The sequence below is a fragment of the Geospiza fortis genome, unplaced genomic scaffold, assembly GCF_000277835.1.
Source record: "Geospiza fortis unplaced genomic scaffold, GeoFor_1.0 scaffold68, whole genome shotgun sequence".
In the NCBI taxonomy this organism is placed as follows: domain Eukaryota; kingdom Metazoa; phylum Chordata; class Aves; order Passeriformes; family Thraupidae; genus Geospiza; species Geospiza fortis.
In genome coordinates, this window is record NW_005054489.1 from 1,200,790 (window position 1) to 1,218,654 (window position 17,865).

Sequence of the window (17,865 nt, forward strand, 5' to 3'; positions counted from 1 at the left end):
TTACCCCTTTTTCACCTGGAGAAGAGGATTATTTGAATGTATTATTTAATATTTAATACATTCAAATAATTTAGTATTTAATAATAATACTAAATAAATTTAGTATTTAAATGCATCAGTAGATGTGGCTTACTTAGGGCAAGATGCAAATCACAACACAAATCACTGTGACTGACAGGAGTGACCAGAACTTGTCTGATTTCAGTTCCTGGCCCAGATTTGTGTCTGTGGCCTCCCTGGCACTGCAAAAAATTTTTTTTTTTTTTTTTTTTTTTTTTTGCAGAGATGGTGAATACTGTAGAAAGCATTCTCAAAACAGGAGCATCCATCAACCTCTACATGTTCCATGGAGGCACCAACTTTGGTTTCATGAACGGGGCTCTGGAAGCTGATGAGTACAAGTCAGATGTCACCAGTTATGGTGAGTTTGTTTTGCCTGTGCAGCTCTGCCTGCCCTGGGCTGGGGACAGTAACCAGCCACACTCTGGAGTGATCATCACAACCACTTTGTCCTGAGAGATGAGGTAGGACACAGCCCAGAAGTAAATTCCTGTCTAAAAGGGAGTTTACATGAGTGATTCTAATTCCCAACCCTTCCAGGAAGTGGGGGATTCCCTTATTCTGAATTTTAAACAGAGCTGTCACAGATGATGAATTGATATCTCTTTTTTCTAGGGAGAGATGATGATCCAAAACACCATTTTTTAAATTTTACAAAGTCAAATTTTACCATAAATCTCTTTTCATCCTAACACCCTGTGGTTAAAATAGTTAATTGTTGACTTTATCCTGTGTGAAATTCTGAATATGTGCAAATTAGATCTCTGAAAGTGTGAATGGCTCTTCTCTAATTTAAGGAATTTTGTGGCTGTTTAGTGATGTTCACTCAGATTAAAGTGTACAGATTTCCATTCTGCAGACAATGCCATGAAAATTGTGCCTGGGGCTTTTATTTCTTGCATGAAGCCATCCCAGAGCTGCTTTATGTTTTCAAAACACGTGCTGCTGTTCTGCTTTTCCAGATTATGATGCTGTGCTGACAGAGGCTGGGGACTACACATCCAAATTCTTCAAGCTGAGACAACTCTTCAGCATGGTCATTGGTAATCAGCAACCCAGGAGCCACAGCACTGTTCAGTCAGGGAATTGCTGAAACTGCCCCTTCTGGGGCTCTGTTTGGGTGGGAATTATTGAAACTGGGCATGGATTGGGAATTACTGAAGCTGACCTTTCTGGGGCTCTGCTTGGTTGGGGATTATTGAAACGGATCCTTTTGGGGCTCTCCTTGGATGGGAATTATTGAAACTGGCCTTTCTGGGGCTCTGCTTGCTTGGGAATTAATGAAACTGGCCCTTCTGGCATTCTGCTTGGTTGGGAGTTACTGAAACTGGGGGTGGATTGGGAATTATTTAAACTGGCCTTTCTGGGGCTCTGCTTGGTTGGGAATTGCTGAAACTGGGGATGGATTGGGAATTATTGAAACTGGCCCTTCTGGGGCTCTGCTTGGTTGGGAATTAAGGATGCGAGGACAAGGGAGTTCTGGGAGGGAGGTATCTTGAGTTCAAGGGAGGGATCTTGAATTTGTGTTGTCTGAAATCTTTGTTCCATCTTTCTTTTTGCACCCCAGGCCAGCCCCTTCCTCTGCCTCCCATGATTGAGAGCAAGGCCTCCTATGGTGCCATCCTCTTGCACCAGTACATCTCTCTGTGGGATGTGCTGCCAGCACTTTTACAGGTACTGACACCTCTTTTACTGCATCCCAGACCTAAAAAGCATCAACTTTTAGAGCAATTTGAGCTCTGCCTTATCCCAAAAGGATGAGGTTGAGGGGATTTTTTACCAAGGATATGCAAAAGCAGCAAATCTTTTCTCTCCCTTTTTTCACTGCTCCTTCTGTTCTCTTGGAATTGCACTTTTGCAAGTCCTTGGCTCCTTTTTCTGGTACTTTGGTCAGGAGGGATTTTGGGTTGGGAGGCTCTCACCTGTGGCAGAGTGAAGCTTTAAATGAGCTGCCCCTACAAGAATTTCCACTCCTGATGTTTAATTTGCTTCTCCTCTGCAGCCCATCAAGTCAGAGTTCCCCGTGAACATGGAGAATCTGCATCTGAACGACAGCATTGGGCAGCCCTATGGATATGTGCTCTATGAGACTGTCATTTTTGGGGGGGGACACCTGCACAGCAGGGACCACGTCCGGGACCGGGCTCAGGTAGGGCACAGGGCTCACTCATGGGGGAAAACACCAAATTTCCACTGCTCAGCTAAGCCCCAAAGCCTCACAGCTTCTAATTAAATTTCCAATTCCACTTTGCTAAAACCTGTCACATTTTTAAACATCACAATGTTGAATGTCCTGAGAATATTTTGATTATTTTATTCCCACCTGTGCTGACAATTATGGACACTTGAGTTCTGGTTTGAAGCAGAGACAATTTCCTGCCCAAATCCAGCTGTGACATCATTGGTGAGCAGTTGCTCTGCTCATCAGAGCAACTTCCAGTTGCTAATTTCCAGTTCCACTTTGCTAAAACTTATATTTAAACATCAGAATGTTGAATGTTCTGAGAATATTTTGATTATTTTATTCCCACCTATGCTGAAATTGACACAGTTAGGACCAGGCACAGGTAGGGGCACAGGGCTCGCTCAGCATGGGTGGAGGCAGCAAATGGGGAGAAAACACCAAATTTCCACTTCTCAGCTAAGCCCCAAACCCTCACAGCTTCTAATTAAATTTCCAGTTCCACTTTGCTAAAACTTGTAACATTTTTAAACATCAGAATGTTGAATGTTCTGAGAATATTTTGATTATTTTATTCCCATCTGACATGGCACAGTGACAGTGACACAGTTATGGACATTTGAGTTCTAATTTGAAGCAGAGACAATTTCCTGCCCAAACCCAGCTGAGGGATGTGATTGTGACATCACTGATGAGCTCTGCTCTCCTGTGCTCTGTTCTGCAGGTGTTTGTTAACACCATGTATGTGGGGGAGCTGGACTACAACTCAGTGGAGCTCTCCATTCCTGAGGGACAGGTAACTCCAGGGAATTGCTCAGGGTGTGGATAACAAGATCACTGAAAAGGGAGAAGGCTCAGAAAGGCACCTCCTCCTACCCCAGACTAGCTTGGTACCCTAATCAGACACAAATAATGGGATTTCACTGCTAGATTACCATTTGTGATTGAAAATTGGGATCTGAATGCTTTTCCATGGAGAAAATTCAAGTTATTGCAGCCCTTGCTGCAGAAAATTTGCCAGCCTTCTACACAGCCACAGCATTGAGTACCTGTACCCTGTTATTGCCGATTAAATCTCTGCAGGCTGCTTCTTCCTTAGCACAAGGCAGGTTTTAAGGGGCTTTGGAGGCCCTTGGGTCTGAAATTAAATGAGGAAGAATGTCTCTCTTTAGCTCTGAGAGCAGTTTTACCCTGGCAGAAGCTGGCACTAAGAACACTTTATTGATTGAGCACATTTCACCAGAGCTGTGGGGCTGTGCAGCAGCTGAGGGGGTGGGTGCATTGTTGTTCTTAGGGCTTGTGGGAGAGTTTATGGCACGAGCCTGTCCTGTGTCAAACTCCATTTCTGCCTCTGTGGGTGCTATCAAAATGGGAATTAAAAATTCAAGATGAAAAAAAAAAAACAACAACCAAACCAGAAATCTGTGCAAAGGCTCTGAGTTCCTCCCTGTTTGCAGTAGAGAACTGTGGGAAAGGGAAAGACAGAAACTTCTACAGATACAGGAGGGTTTGATCTGCAGCCTTGGGTTGATGTAAAAATAAAGTACACAGACATTAAGTAGAAAAATCATAAACTTTTGTTTCTATAGTTGTAAGTAAGAATATGCCTTAAGTGAGAAACTGAATTGGGTAAGAGAGTGAAGGGTTTAAAATGTAGGAAACTATTGATGATAAGATGGTGAAGGCTTTATAATGTAGGAAACTGTATTGGGTAAGATAGTGAAGGGTTTATAATGTAGGAAACTGATGAGATGGTGAAGGGTTTAAAATGTAGGAAACTATTGATAAGATGGTGAAGGGTTCATAATATAGGAAACTGATAAGATGGTGAAGGGTTTATAGTGTAGGAAACTATTGATAAAATGGTGAAGAGATTATAATGTAGGAAAGTATTGATAAGATGGTGAAGGGTTTAAATTGTAGGAAACTATTGATGTGAATGGTTTATAATGTTGGAAATTGTATTGGGTAAGATGGTGAAGGTTTATAGTGTAGGAAACTATTGATAAAATGGTGAAGAGTTTATAATGTAGGAAACTATTGACAAAACAGTGAAGGTTTATAATATAGGAAACTATTGATAAGATGTTGAAGGGTTTATAATGTAGGATGTGGTTGTATAGAATAAGCTAAGAGTTATAATAGAAGCATATGTGTGGATGTGAGAAAACAGCCTATTTAGTAAAAGTATCCAGAGTGCAGTAGAAGTAAGGAAAGATGATGTTAGTAAAGCAAAATAAACCTTGTAGCATCTGTCCATTAGATTAGAAAGTTATGTATTGTCTTGTAACAAAGAGCTTGTGACTGCTTTATAGCCAGCTACTTACTCCTTTAAAATCTCACAGCCTCTGGGACTGATGTTTATCTAAACAATAAATTCGTAACCCAAGATAATCCCATTGCTTCATTAAAAAGCAGCAGCAATGATAGAGAACTTGAAAGTAAATTTATAAATTGCAGCTGCCAAAGGGAGTGGTGCCATTTCCCCCTTCAGCACCTCTGCTGAGGGCAGGGCTGGTGCAGCTGATGTTTGTCCTTGTTTGTTTTCAGCAGGGCTTCAGGCAGCTGAGGCTGCTGGTGGAGAACCGTGGCCGTGTCAATTATGGGCTGGCCCTGAACGAGCAGAGGAAAGGTGGGTCTGGATCAGAGACAATTTCCTGCCCAAATCCAGCTGAGGGATGTGATTGTGACATCAGTGATGAGCTCTGCTCATCAGAGCAACTTCAATTGCTCATTTCTAGTTGCACTTTACTAAAACCTGTAACATTTTTAAAAATCAGAATGTTGAGTGTCCTGAGAATATTTGGATTATTTTATTCCCATCTCTGCTGACAGTGGCACAGTTATGGACACCTGAGTTCTGGGTTCAGAGACAATTTCCTGCCCAAACCCAGCTGAGGGATGTGATTGTGACATCATTGTTGAGCAGTTGCTAATTTCCAGTTCCACTTCACTTTGCTAGAACTTACAACATCTTTAAACATCAAAATGTTGAATGTCATGAGAATATTTGGATTATTTTATTCCCACCTCTGCTGACAGTGACACAGTTATGGATACTTGAGTTCTAGGTTCAAGCAGAGACAATTTCCTGCCCAAATCCAGCTGGAGGGATGTGGTTATGACATCATTGATGAGCTCTGCTCATCAGAGCAACTTCCAGTTGCTAATTTCCAGTTCCACTTTGCTAAATATTTATATTTAAACAGAATTAAAACAGAACTTATATTTAAACAGAATTATCAGAATGTTGAGTGTCCTGAGAATATTTTGATTATTTTATTCCCACCTCTGCTGACAGTGGCACAGTTATGGACACCTGAGTTCTGGGTTCAAGCAGAGACAATTTCCTGCCCAGCTCTCCTGTGCTCTGTTCTGCAGGTGTTTGTTAACACCATGTATGTGGGGGAGCTGGGCTACAACAGAGTGGGAATGAGTTAAAAAACATCCTCCCCCCTGTCTGCAGTGATCAGAGGAAAAGCAGTGGCTGCTCAGTGCCCTGCACCAAAGTTTATTTTATAAGGGTACTGCTAAACCCAGGGCTATCAGTGACTCTTGCTCTGCTCTGGGTTTCCTAGGTGATGCTCAGCTCCCTTTCTCTTGCTCTCTGAGCATATTACTTCACAGGGAGGGAAGGAAAATACCTTTTTTCATCTGTGTTTTCCCTTGAGAGGTTGATATTGGAGAATCACACCATTTAAAAGCTCACACAATGTCAGGAGGAGGGAACTGCATCCCCTGGAGCAGAATTGACTGAAATGCTCAAGCCTCTCACACACAGTGGTGGGGCTGGAAGGGCTTGATTCTATTTTAGTGGGGAACTATGTGCAAAAGCTCTATAAAATAGATTAATGGAGTTAGGCACGTGACTGTATCGATTATATTTTATGCAGAAACGTTGCATAAACCTCAGTGCTGCCCAGGCAGCCTCAGAGCTGTGATTAGGAGCAGGCTTTGCCTGAACAAAAGGCTGCTAAAGGTGAATGACTTCTTCAGGTACCTTAAATCCTGGGATGAAAAGCCTTGGAGCAGCCCTGGGTGTTGGTGCTGGCTCAGTTATGTTTTGCTGTGCCTGGTAGAGAAGTGATTGACTGCTTTAAAAAGTGATTGACTGCTTTAAAAAAATCTGTGCATGGTCAGCTCCAGCCCCACAAGCCCCAGCACATCCCAGGGGGTTCTGCTGGGAGAGTTGGAGGTCCTGCTGAGCTGAGGAAGGGAGGGAATGGAGAGTGCAGAGTTCAGAGATGCTCCCCACTCAATCTGCATGAGCAATGGGACCATATGGACTCTAATTCCATTGCAGAACGTGGCTGCTTTCCATCTCCCGCTGTTCCTCAGATTCAAATAGCAAAATCCATCAGCTTTAGCTGTTCCTCAACTCCTCATTACCCCCATTGCTCTCACAGGCTTAATTGGTGACATCTTCTTGAATAAAACCCCCTTGAGGAACTTCAAGATTTACAGTTTGGAGATGAAACCTGCCTTCATGAAAAGGTTTGTGGGATTTTAACCTTTTTTTTTTCTACAAAATCCTTTTTTTTTGTGGGATTTTAACCTTTTTTCTTCATTTCAAACCACCTGCTTTCCAGCAGTGCAGTGTCTAATGGGGAGCAGCTAAATGAGGTAACAGTGGGGAGGTGGATTTTTGCACTGATAGTTTTGTTGGTACTTTTGCCTGAAATAGTGCAGGAACTGGTGCCAGCTGATCCATACCATCATTTAGGGAGAAATCTAATCCCACTGTGCAGGGTTTAAAGGTTTCCTTGCAGCAGGGTGAGATCAGGTAGGTAAATCCAGGCTTATCCAAAGGGAAGGATCCCCTCACACCCACATGTTGGAAATTTTGGGTCTTTCTGGAAATTACCAATCTGGCTGATATATTTAGTAATTCAGCCTGGCAAGGGATGGATTAATTCTAGAAAGCTACTGATAGTGCATTAACAATCCAGATGGCTCCCTCTCTTTTATGTTGTTTTGCTTTAATTCAAGGGTGGAAATTTAGCAGGGGGATGTTGAAGAGCCTCTGTCAGCACATAGAGAAAACCTCAGCAAATGTTTCAGGCAGCAGATGCCCTATGGACTCTGGCCACAATCCAGAGACACTCTTTTCAGTGATGTTTTAATACCAGCAAGCAACTTATGTACATCCCCCAAGATATCACAGCTGCCCCATTTTGTGTAGGAGGGAGAGAGAGAGGCCACTCTCTTTAAACCAAGAAGGCTTTTAAAAGGAAAAAGTCCACATTCTGAAATGCCTCAGGGCAGTTTTACCAGGTGCTGAGGGGCTACCTGAAGGATTCTTATTGATGGGGTAACTCACAGCCTTTTTGGACTGCAGGGTGTTAGAGGAATATTTCCAGTGAGGAGCATTAAAGCAAGTGAACTGCCACGGCCAAACAAAAGCAAGATTAGTCACCACCAGCCTCAGCTCCTGGCTGCTGACCAGCAGCACTGAAACACAATCAGCTCACAGTCCCCTCGGGGGAGGAGGGAGAGGAGTGTTGTGAAAGGAGCTGTCACAGGCTTTTAGTTGAATAATTCAGTAGCAGCCAGGCTGCACTGGATCAATAACTTCCCCCAGTCCAAGAGATGCAGTTTGTAAGGGCTGCAGGGAACATGTTCTTACAGGAGCTCAAGGCTTCTGTGGGATTCTTCTCTCCTTATTCCCTCTTCTGCTTGTGCCCTGCTCCCAAACTGTTGCCACAGGTAAGAAATCCTGTCAGATTTCCCCTGATTGCTGCACACTGCACGGATGTGTTTGTGTTCCTCGCCAGGAGCCGTGGCAGGAGTGTCTGCTTCGAATCCTGTCGGTTCTGCAGTCTCCTTTAGCAAGCCACAGACATTTCAAGCACCCTAGCAGATCTGGAGGATCCTCAGCAGCCAACATGAAGCAGAGCTTTTATCCCAGAATGGTTTGGGTGGAAGGGACCTTTGAGATCCTCTCACCCCACCCCTGCCATGGGCAGAGACCCCTTCCACCATCCCAGGGTGCTCCAACCTGGCCTTGGGCACTTCCAGGGATGGGGCAGCCACAGATACTATGGGCAACCTTTGCCAGGGCCTCACACCCTCACAGGGAAGAATTTTCTCCCAGTATCCAATCCCAACCTGCTCTCTGCCAGCCTGAATCCTTTCCCCTTTGTCCCATCACCACGCGCTCTTGTAAAAAGCATTGAAATGGTGACATCAGAGGTGGTGACAGCCCCAGGTATCTCCTCTGCAGCCCAGCTTGGCCTGCCAGGGCTGTGGGTGGTGGGGACAGGCAGGTGGCCCCCGTGGGCTGTGAGTTGTCCCTATCCAATCCCAACCTGCTCTCTGCCAGCCTGAATCCTTTCCCCTTTGTCCCATCACCACGCGCTCTTGTAAAAAGCATTGAAATGGTGACATCAGAGGTGGTGACAGCCCCAGGTATCTCCTCTGCAGCCCAGCTTGGCCTGCCAGGGCTGTGGGTGGTGGGGACAGGCAGGTGGCCCCCGTGGGCTGTGAGTTGTCCCTCTCTTGCAGCCTGCAGCACGTGTCTGGCTGGAGCAGTGTCCCGGATTATTTCGTGGGGCCGGCGTTCTTCCGCGGGAGGCTGTGGATAGAGCAGCAGCCACAGGACACCTTCCTGAAGCTGCAGGCAAGTCCTGGTTCTTCTTGGGCAAGTTTAAAAAAAAACTGGTTAGAGAGACTAGTGCAACAACTCTGACTGATCTGTGTGTCTGTAGGCTCCCCCTCTCTCTTAGGGAATTATTCCGAGGGCCTCCTCCAGGTAATTCTGTTCAGTCTGGAGAGGTCCTGTGAGAAAACTGACCCTGCGAAGCTGCCAGTGGCCACTTCAGTCTTATTTTACTGGCATGCAAATGCTGTTTTCTAGTTGCAGAGGAGTAATGGGCACAGAAAATAAAGGAGGGCCTTGTTTTATTCCTGTCTCCTCAGTGTGACACGGAAAGAGTCACTTCTTTGTGGCCATGGCATGGGAGTTAGCATTCCTGTCATGCTTCTGTGGGAGACTGCATAGAACTTCACATGAGATCTTAAATATTATTAAACTTACTCCTCTGATTTCCCTCCCTTGGAGCCAACCTTGTGCCCAGCCTTACTGTCCTGCTCACTTTCCCATGAATTGGGAAAATTCTATTTGCTGTAAATCAGGCCAGCCAGCAGCAATTCAGTTTTTCTGTCACCTGGGAAAGAGGTGAGGGCAGATATTCCATATGATTGGGAAGGAATAAAGGCCTGTTTGTTCAAAGGGAAGAAACTATCCTATACAGGCACGAGTCACAAATTGCACATTTTTGAAAGCTTTATCCTTTTAATGAGCACATTAAGGATAAGTCCTGTTCAACAGGGCTTGTTTAAATGTTCCTGGCTGCAGGGATTTGCACAGGGAAAGCAAGCAGAAAACCTGCAGAAAGTGGCTGGAAAGAATGCAAGTGTGAAAGCAGATTTGGTTTCCTGTGGGGATGCTAACGAGGCAGCAGATCTGCATCAGTAATTCCATGTTCTGCCTTGATTCCAGGGCTGGGAGAAAGGAGTGGTGTTTGTCAATGGTCAGAACCTGGGAAGATACTGGAAGATTGGACCTCAGGAAACTCTCTACCTTCCTGGGCCCTGGCTAAGGAGAGGGGGCAATGAGGTGAGAGACTGCTGGGATTGCTCTGTGCCTGTTGGGGTTGTTAAAGATCCTTGTCCCAAAGAGCCAGACACACACAGGACAGCAATTATCCTTTAGCTGAAAGCCAGTGCAGTAGAGGGGAAGGACAGTGCTGAAAGTGCAATAGAGGGGAAGGACAGTGCTGTCTCCTGAGATCTTTGAAAACGAGGGAAGGTGCTGCTCCAAAGCTGGCCCTGACTCTGACAGCCGTTAAAGGCTGACAGGGATGGCAGCTGAACTTCACAGCTCAGCCTCAGGTTGGAAATCAACCCAAACCTGATGTGATGCTGCTTCATCCCCAAGGCAGAGCCTCAGTCCCTGTTAGACCACACTGACTGAGCTCTTTAAATGGTGCTTCAAATGGAGTTTTGAATATGCTTCTCCTAAGCATCTTTGCAGCCCCCCAGGCTTTGCAAGAAGGGGTTTTCTCTCTCTCCTGTGCAGATTGTGATCTTTGAGGAGCGCACGGCGGGCCGGATCATCCAGTCCGTGGACATCCCTTACCTGGGACGGACCCAGTACGTGGACTGAGGGTGGGCTGAGAGCTCCTTTCCCACGTTTGGCTCACCCTGAGCACTCCTGCTTGCATGGCTGGGGACCTGATGGCTCAGCACTTGGGCATGCTCATCTCCACCAGAGCCAGGGGAAGGATTTGCCCTCTGGCAGTGAGGTCAGAGGAGAGGACAGCGAGGAAGTAGCGCCCTTGCTCCATGGATGGATGGATGGGTGGATGGAGCTCATCCCCTGCCCTGCTGAGGCCCCCAGCCCGGATGGCTGAGCATGTTCTGGACCATCTGGTGGATGTGGGGGAGTAAAAAGGTGCTGGAGGCAGGTGAGAGAGAGAGAGACAGAAAGAACTGAAGCCATCTGAACTGGAAGCTGAACTCAGCTTTCCAGGGACTTTCAAAATGTGCTATCCTTGGCCTCCTCGTTTTTATAATTAGGTAGGGAGAAAACAGTTGGTGAACAAGTGAGTAATCAGGTGTGGGAAACCATTTTGAGGCAAATTTTAGCAAGTCTCTCTGCAAAAAAGGCCATTACGTGTTCCCTTGTTGCAAGGCAAGGTGGTTGTCAAATGACTTTTAATTTCAGCTTTTTTTCCACTGAGTTTTATTATGGAGGTTGTCTCTCTCTCAAAAGGAAAAAAAGAAAATTTTAAAAAGCGAGATGTGTTTTGTCTTCTATCAAATGTATCATTATGTTTCAGGCCAGGCAGGAATGAGAATTTCCAAGGAGGAGAAAAGAACAAGTGAGGGGTCCTGCAGTCCCCTCTCCAGCAGTGCTCACACTGTGAAGCACCTAAAGATGGAATTCCCCCTTGGAAAATGAGCAGGGATCAGATTTTGGCTGGGGTAGAAGCAAAGGGACTGCAAGTGGGAAAACTCATCCCTGCTTCCTCCTTAAAGCTGCTGTGGGATCTTGGGTCTTGGTTTTTCTTTCTTTTTGTCCCTCTAAACAGAAATGTGGGATTTAGGTAAACATGACATTGTTTTAATTCAGCAGCTCCAGGCACAGAGGAGCTGCAGCCTCCTTAGGGAGAGGGGGAGATCAAACCTGAGCTGTGAATCCTTCAAAACCTCCAAGGAGTCTCTGCTTTCTGTGCCAGTACCAGGAGAAACACCAGACTGTGTCTGTAAGGGAGGTGCAGGCTATTCTGGCTCTTAGAAACCATCATTTTATTTAACAAATTTAAATACAGTTTGTTTAAAACTGAGAACAGACAGTGCAGCTGGAACACACTCCATCCTGGCCAGGTCTGTCTCTGCTCCCCAGGGCCACAGCAACTCTGGGATAGCTGAGACCCAGGCTCCTGTGGGCAGAGCAAATGTGCAGGGCTGTGTTCAGCACTCCATCCTTTGCATTTTTCTGAAAGTTGTTATTTCCTTCCAAGGAGGAAAGGTTGGAACCCAGCAGGGACTGGAATTCAGATCAGTGAACCAAAACATGCAGCTTGGAGAGGACATCAGCTGGAAACTATTTCAATGCTATGAAAACTTGGTAGTCCTTGAAAAATGTCTCTTTCCACTGTAGGGTTTGCAGACTGAAGGGAGCTTGGAAGGCCAGTACAGTAAGAGAATAAATCTACTTGAGTGCAGAGTTTTAATCCAAGGTAACAATACCTGTTCCCATAGAGCAGCCAGCAGCATCCAACACTTTCTTTCCAAGTGGTGCTTCAGCCATTGCATCTAAAAGGAACATTTTTGTAAAGGCTTCTGTGGCTGGGAACTAAAGAATGAGACTTTTCCCCAATGGTTCTGATATACAGTGAGAGAAAATAACTTACAAAAAATATTTTTCCTTTGAAATATCAGGAAATACACAATGTCATTAGTCCAAGGGGAGACTTCTGCACTGTGAAGCCAACAATCAAACCCAGAGCATTTTAATAGTTCTATGTGTTAGGGCTAAAAATAACCAAGTCTATTGCAGGATTACATTTTTCCCTCAGTTCAAAGGTAAAATTGTGCTTCAAAATTTTTGAAGGAATTGGGACAGCGGCGGGGGGGTGACAAAGGTTTGACAACAGTTATGGAGGAGGAGGAGGGAATTTATGGGTTTTGGCTGGGGAGAAGGGGCCTGTTGTGTCTCAGTTTTTATCTCAGCAAGTTTGGCAGTCTCAAACAGAGTCACCCATGGTGGCATCACCACCAGATGGTGAATGAGCAGAGCCCTGAGCCCAGGATCCCCTTCCCAAGGGTGCTGCTCTCCATCAAAGGGGACTGGGAACTGCTCCAGGGTGACTTCACACCAGCTCTGCAGTAGCAGAAGAAGGAGCTGGAAGATACACTCCAGTCAAATGGGAAATGCACTAAATTCACCTCTTAGTGTTCAATCTCTAGTTTGAAGCAGTTTTATTTTTTAAGAGTGGAAATTTGCCTTTATATAGGAGCACCCTTGAGAGAATCCCACACCTAATGGGAACCAAATTAGGGCCAAACAGGACCCAGATGTGGATGAATATTATGGTGTATAGCCCCCACAATCTCATTAAACCCAACTTCCCATTATTTTAGCATTTTTGGAGATCCACATGCTGGAGACACGACTCCATCAGGCTCAGTGGTGAACTGGTGGTGATCAGCAGCCCCCTGATCCTGTCCCACTCTGGGGTCTTCTAAGAAAGATGGGGACAAACATTTTAGCAGGGCTAGGACAGGGGTTGATGGTTTTAAACTCAAAGAGGATAGATTAGATATAAGGACATTTTTTACAGTCAGGGAGGTGTCACACTGGCACAGGCTGCCCAGAGAGGTGGGGATGCCCCATCCCTGGGAATATTCCAGGCCAGGAGCAGCCTGGTCCAGCTGAAGGTGTCCCTGCCCCGGGCAGGGGCTTGGACCAGAGGGCCTTTAAAGTCCCTTTCACCCCAACCCTTCCAGGATTCCATGACCACAGAGGAACATCAGGGTGCCCTCCAAACTGTTTGAGGAAGGAAAAGGAGAGGGAAGCAGAGAACAGTGATGCTTCAAGGGTTTGTTCTAACCTGCCTTGTTTTCCCCCTCCCCAAACCCTTCCCCTCTTGTGCAGCGTAACAAACACTGATTAAAGGAGGTTGAAAATTAAGGGCTAAGGTGCCATCTAGGAAGGCAGCTGTTCCCTCCACGGCCAGAGAGCTGCTCAGGCTGTCTCACACACGGCCACAAAGTTCGTGTTGCTCAGCAAAACCAGTCCCCAGGGGCCACTGCTGTGGCTCTCACCCTCAGCCAGGTGCTGGCACATCCCTCCTCACATTCCAGCCGGAGCCTGGGGCCGGGAGCTGCCAGTCCTGCCTTGCTGTGCTTTGTTTTCCACCTCCGGAGCCCAGGAGGAGGGGCAGGGGATCCGGGGACTTCATGTATGCAGTGGTGCTTGGTTTTGTTGAAGGCTAAAACTCGTGGGAGTCAGCAGAGCTCCTGGCTCCTGCCTGGCTGGCTGGGTGGGTGCTGTGGAGAGGAACCTGGCAGGCTGTGCATGAAGAAATCTTCTGCAAGAGACACAAACAGCGTGGGTATCAGCCCTGTGCCACTGCAGGGCCATCCCAAAGCCCTGTGCCTCACTGCAGGGCCATCCCAAAGCCCTGTGCCACTGCAGGGCCATCCCAAAGCCCTGTGCCTCACTGCAGGGCTATCCCAAAGCCCTGTGCCTCACTGCCGGTCCATCCCAAAGCCCTGTGCCACTGCAGGACCATCCCAAAGCCCTGTGCCACTGCAGATCCCAAGTTTGTGCTGCCTGGGCAGGGGGAGCAGCACTGGAGAGCTGCAGCCCCTGTGCACAGCCTCTCCCTGGCCCAGAGGAGCTGGTGCAGGCTCTCCTCCTGCCCTGCCAAGGGCACAGAGCAGCAGCCAGGGCTCCATCCTGCTTCCCCCAGGGAATGGGACATAAGGGAGCTCACTGCAGGTAAAAATTCACCACCGCTGAGCAAATCTACCCCCTTCCTGCTCCTGTTTCTCAGGACTCAAGAGCAGCAACCTCCTCTCCCTCCAGGCCTGGTTCTACACTCCAGTGGAAGGGAGTTGTGCATTTATTTTGTTGCCCATAAGAATGAAGGGCAACTCCACAGGCTGCAGATACAAGTGAGCTGCTCATCCTCCTGCAAACCAGCTGCAGGAACACCCAGGGCATGAACAAACATCAATGTGTGTGCTCTTTCCTCCTTTCCACTGGAAAAGGAACCCCATGCTCTCCTCAGGTGAACAAACACATCAGGCAGGGCTCAATCCACACCTTCCATACTCATCACTGCCTCTCTGTGGTTTCAGTGTGGGCCTGAATTAAATATTTCCTTCAGTGAAAGCTTCTGCCTGACCAAAAAGCTTTTTGCTGCTACTGCTTTAGCTTCCCTCAGGTGTTTGCAGGTGGATGAATCCACACCCTTCACCCCGTGCTTTAGCTATATGAAAGTTAATAAGGCAACCTTGTTTACACAAGGATTTTTCTTAATGCCGCAACTTCTGCCTAAACTCCTACTCCCTGCATTTTTCTTCCCCTCAATCTCTCAGCAGGTATTTTGTCTTAAAAATGGATTAACTTTAAAAAAGAGAGATTAATGAATGGTCTTGAGAGGTTTAGCAGTAAGGGAAGGTCAGGGTTGTGAAAAATGGAAATTAAACACATTTAAAAGAGCTTTTCTCTTTCTCCTGCCCTTGTGTAGCTTCTCAGTGCTGTTAGAAACAGCTCTTACCTGGAGTTGGTCTCTGCTCAGCCATGCACAGTCAGATTTCCACATTGGGATCTGTGAATCCTTTCTTGCCCTCGTTCACCAGCACAGGCTTCTCTGTCCTTGTGTGCCACACTAAAATCTGAGGAAGCCAGCAGAAGTCATTAGCTGCAGCTCTCCAGTGCGCTAGGAAATATTCCTGCACATTAAATCAATAGTGCAATTTAAGCAGCCACCCTGAAGCCTAATGGTGCATCCACTGCTGAGAGGGGCTTTGCATAAAGCTTCATTTAGGCAGAGCTGCTGCTCTGCAGAATGCACAGTGCACAGAAATCACCATTTACAGTGTGCTGTCGTGGGACATTAACCTGCTCCTTCCATGTAGTTATCCAGCAGCTCCCTCCAAAGGCTCATCAGCCTTCCAATGGGGTAAGGCAGCTCCCTCCCAGCCTGGAATCACATTCCTGCCTCCCACAGCTCCTCAGCTGCTCCTTGGTTATCACCTACACCCTCGGCCTTGGAGTCACTCAGAGGGGAAACGCAAATTCCTGACATTTAGGGGATGTTGGGAGGGAAGAGGCATCACCAGCTCTTCCATCACCACCCCTGCCTTTGGCTGGGGGAAATACAATCTGAATTCTTCAGCGCATCCCTGAAAATCCATGACTGGGGAGCAGGCATCAGTCTGCCCCCTAACCTCATTTCCAACCTCCATTTCATCATCCCCCACAAGCACTTCAGAGCCTGCTCATCAAAGCCACCCTTGATTCCAGCCCTGCTCTCCCCACTGCTGCAATTACTGCACTGCATGCCCGGGAAAAGACAAAGCCACCACTTCTCTTTTCACTTTTAAATCCTTTCCAGAGCCTAAAAAGCCACTGAGTGTCACTGAGCAGGGCAGGACTCACTGCTGCTGCAGCCTCCGAGCTGCTGAGCAGGAGCTGGCTCCAGAATCCTCCCTTCTTCCCACAAACTCTGGGCTGCACACACCCTCTCATAACCCAGCATTCCCCTATGGATCCCCCAAAAGCCTTTGGATCCCCCCAGTCCCTTTGGAATGCTGCCCCCATACAGCCACCCCTATTCTGTACCAGGATTAAAACCCCTCCCAAACTTGCTTAAAACACAACTGCAGCTTTTCCTAAAAGCTTCCCTCTGTCTTGGCAGCAGAGTTGCAGAGAGATCAACATCTGTGGAGGAGAACTGGCAGAATCTGTAGCGCTTGAGTATTTCAGAGGGGCTGTTGTAGGAAATTGTTTCTACTTGCTGTGCTCAGACAGTTCTGGAAGCTGCTTAAAATACTCAATTATCCCCATTGCTTTCCTCCTCGAGCCAGCATTGCTGGGAGCAGCTTTATGCTCTCCAAACAGGTTTCCTGCTTCCCCTCACCTGTGCCTGGCTGTTTCCCACCTCGTGGGGTTTCCCTCTGGTTGCCATGACAATCCCCTGCTCACCCAATCCTGCAAACCTCTTCCACCCAGTGCCTGCCTTCCTGAAAAACCACGCCACGTTCTGCTTCTGAAGGATGAACAAAGCCCCTTTCAAACCCTCCTGGTTCAAGCAGAGCACCTTCCCCCCCTTCCCAAGGAGCTTGTTTGACCAAATTCCTCTCTGATGTGAGCAGTCACCTCCTGCGTGGAGCTTAAATCTCTGCTAATACTGAAGCAGTAGAGACCAACTGCTGGCTGGAGGGGGTCCAAAAATCCATTTCATCATCCCCCACAAGCACTTCAGAGCCTGCTCATCAAAGTCACCCCTGATTCCAGCCCTGCTCTCCCCACTGCTGCAATTACTGCGCTGCATGCCCGGGAAAAGACAAAACCCAGCAGGGCTCACGAGTGCCTCTCAGGGCTCTGCAGTGATGGCAAAAGGATTAAAAGGTGCTGGAGAAATCCTGCAGCCAATTCTCCCCTTCAGAGAGAGCCCTTTGCACTGCTGACCCTCCTCACTGAGCCCTGCTATGGCCCAGGGCTCGCTCACACTCCAGCAGCACAGCAACACAACTGCACAGCACCAGCGCTCTGCTTCAATTGGAGCCCACTTCTGCTCTCTTAAAGCCAAATGCCAAAAAGGGCAGATTAAATGGGCTAAAACTGACCCATTTGCAGAGTTTGCAGCTTGATACAGCAGCTTTTACCATTTTCCATGCTGTGCTCCTTAACGTGGGAGGTAGATCACCATTTACTACAGAAACATTTGCTTTTCCTTTCAGCCAGCGCTTGTTTTTTTTTTTTTTTTCAACAAGCAGCATGTTTTATGCCTCAGAGAAGCTTTGGCTCTCTCACAAGGGACCAAACAGTGAGAGGGACCAAATATCTGACTTTTTCTGAGCAGTGGTTTCATACATCACTTCATACATCACCCTTGAGGTCACTCAAGGGACTCCCCTTTAAAAACACAACTGCAAAACCCTTCCACTCATTCCTGGCCTGACATTTGGAGTCACAGGTCTCAAAACAGCTCTAGGAGGTCACAAAGCTCCATCTCCACAGCAGAACAATTCATTGGCTCCCAACAGGAGATGAAAAAAACAAACAGAAGTGTCCAACCTGCAGTGGGAGGGATCACAGGGTTTCCAGCTGACCCTCCCAGGAGGGATTCAGGAATTTTTGTTGTTTGAAATGGAAACTACAGAATGGGAAGAAAAGAGACACCAGGCTGAAAGGGCAGCTCTGCTCCCTGTTCTGCAGCCTGACAATAAAATGTCCCCCAGCTGTGGCATTATGATGCCCATGGGCCTCTGTCTGTGCTTTAGTACTCCCTGCCTGAGCTCAGTGCAGATTGTTCCCTGGGTGTCCACAGAAAATGGGGAGCAGAATGTCCCCCCTTCCATCAGCCTGGCAGGCATGC

The 17,865-nt window shown here is 47.2% G+C and overlaps 2 protein-coding genes across 7 annotated transcripts in view; one reads left to right on the forward strand and one right to left on the reverse strand.

Annotated features, from left to right (window-relative positions):
- Positions 1-11,046, forward strand: part of LOC102041069 (beta-galactosidase-1-like protein 2) — a 27,366-nt gene extending 16,320 nt beyond the window's left edge. Inside the window, exons 11-20 of the mRNA XM_031063236.1 lie at positions 284-421; positions 1,023-1,103; positions 1,628-1,734; positions 2,063-2,209; positions 2,967-3,038; positions 4,793-4,874; positions 6,649-6,736; positions 8,747-8,861; positions 9,744-9,860; positions 10,323-11,046. Of these exons, the coding sequence (XP_030919096.1) occupies positions 284-421; positions 1,023-1,103; positions 1,628-1,734; positions 2,063-2,209; positions 2,967-3,038; positions 4,793-4,874; positions 6,649-6,736; positions 8,747-8,861; positions 9,744-9,860; positions 10,323-10,409 (1,034 nt within the window). The 3' untranslated portion in view covers positions 10,410-11,046. The remainder of the gene's footprint in view (positions 1-283; positions 422-1,022; positions 1,104-1,627; positions 1,735-2,062; positions 2,210-2,966; positions 3,039-4,792; positions 4,875-6,648; positions 6,737-8,746; positions 8,862-9,743; positions 9,861-10,322) is intronic.
- A 487-nt stretch (positions 11,047-11,533) lies between these two features.
- B3GAT1 (beta-1,3-glucuronyltransferase 1) overlaps positions 11,534-17,865 on the reverse strand; it is a 41,818-nt gene continuing 35,486 nt past the window's right edge. For 5 of the 6 annotated variants that reach the window (XM_031063230.1, XM_031063229.1, XM_031063228.1 and 2 more), the window contains 2 exons: positions 15,040-15,157; positions 11,534-13,842 (listed from right to left, as the gene is read on the reverse strand). In XM_031063230.1, the coding sequence (XP_030919090.1) occupies positions 15,071-15,157 (87 nt within the window). In that variant the 3' untranslated portion in view covers positions 11,534-13,842; positions 15,040-15,070. The remainder of the gene's footprint in view (positions 13,843-15,039; positions 15,158-17,865) is intronic. The other variant, XM_005428507.2, reaches the window with a different exon arrangement.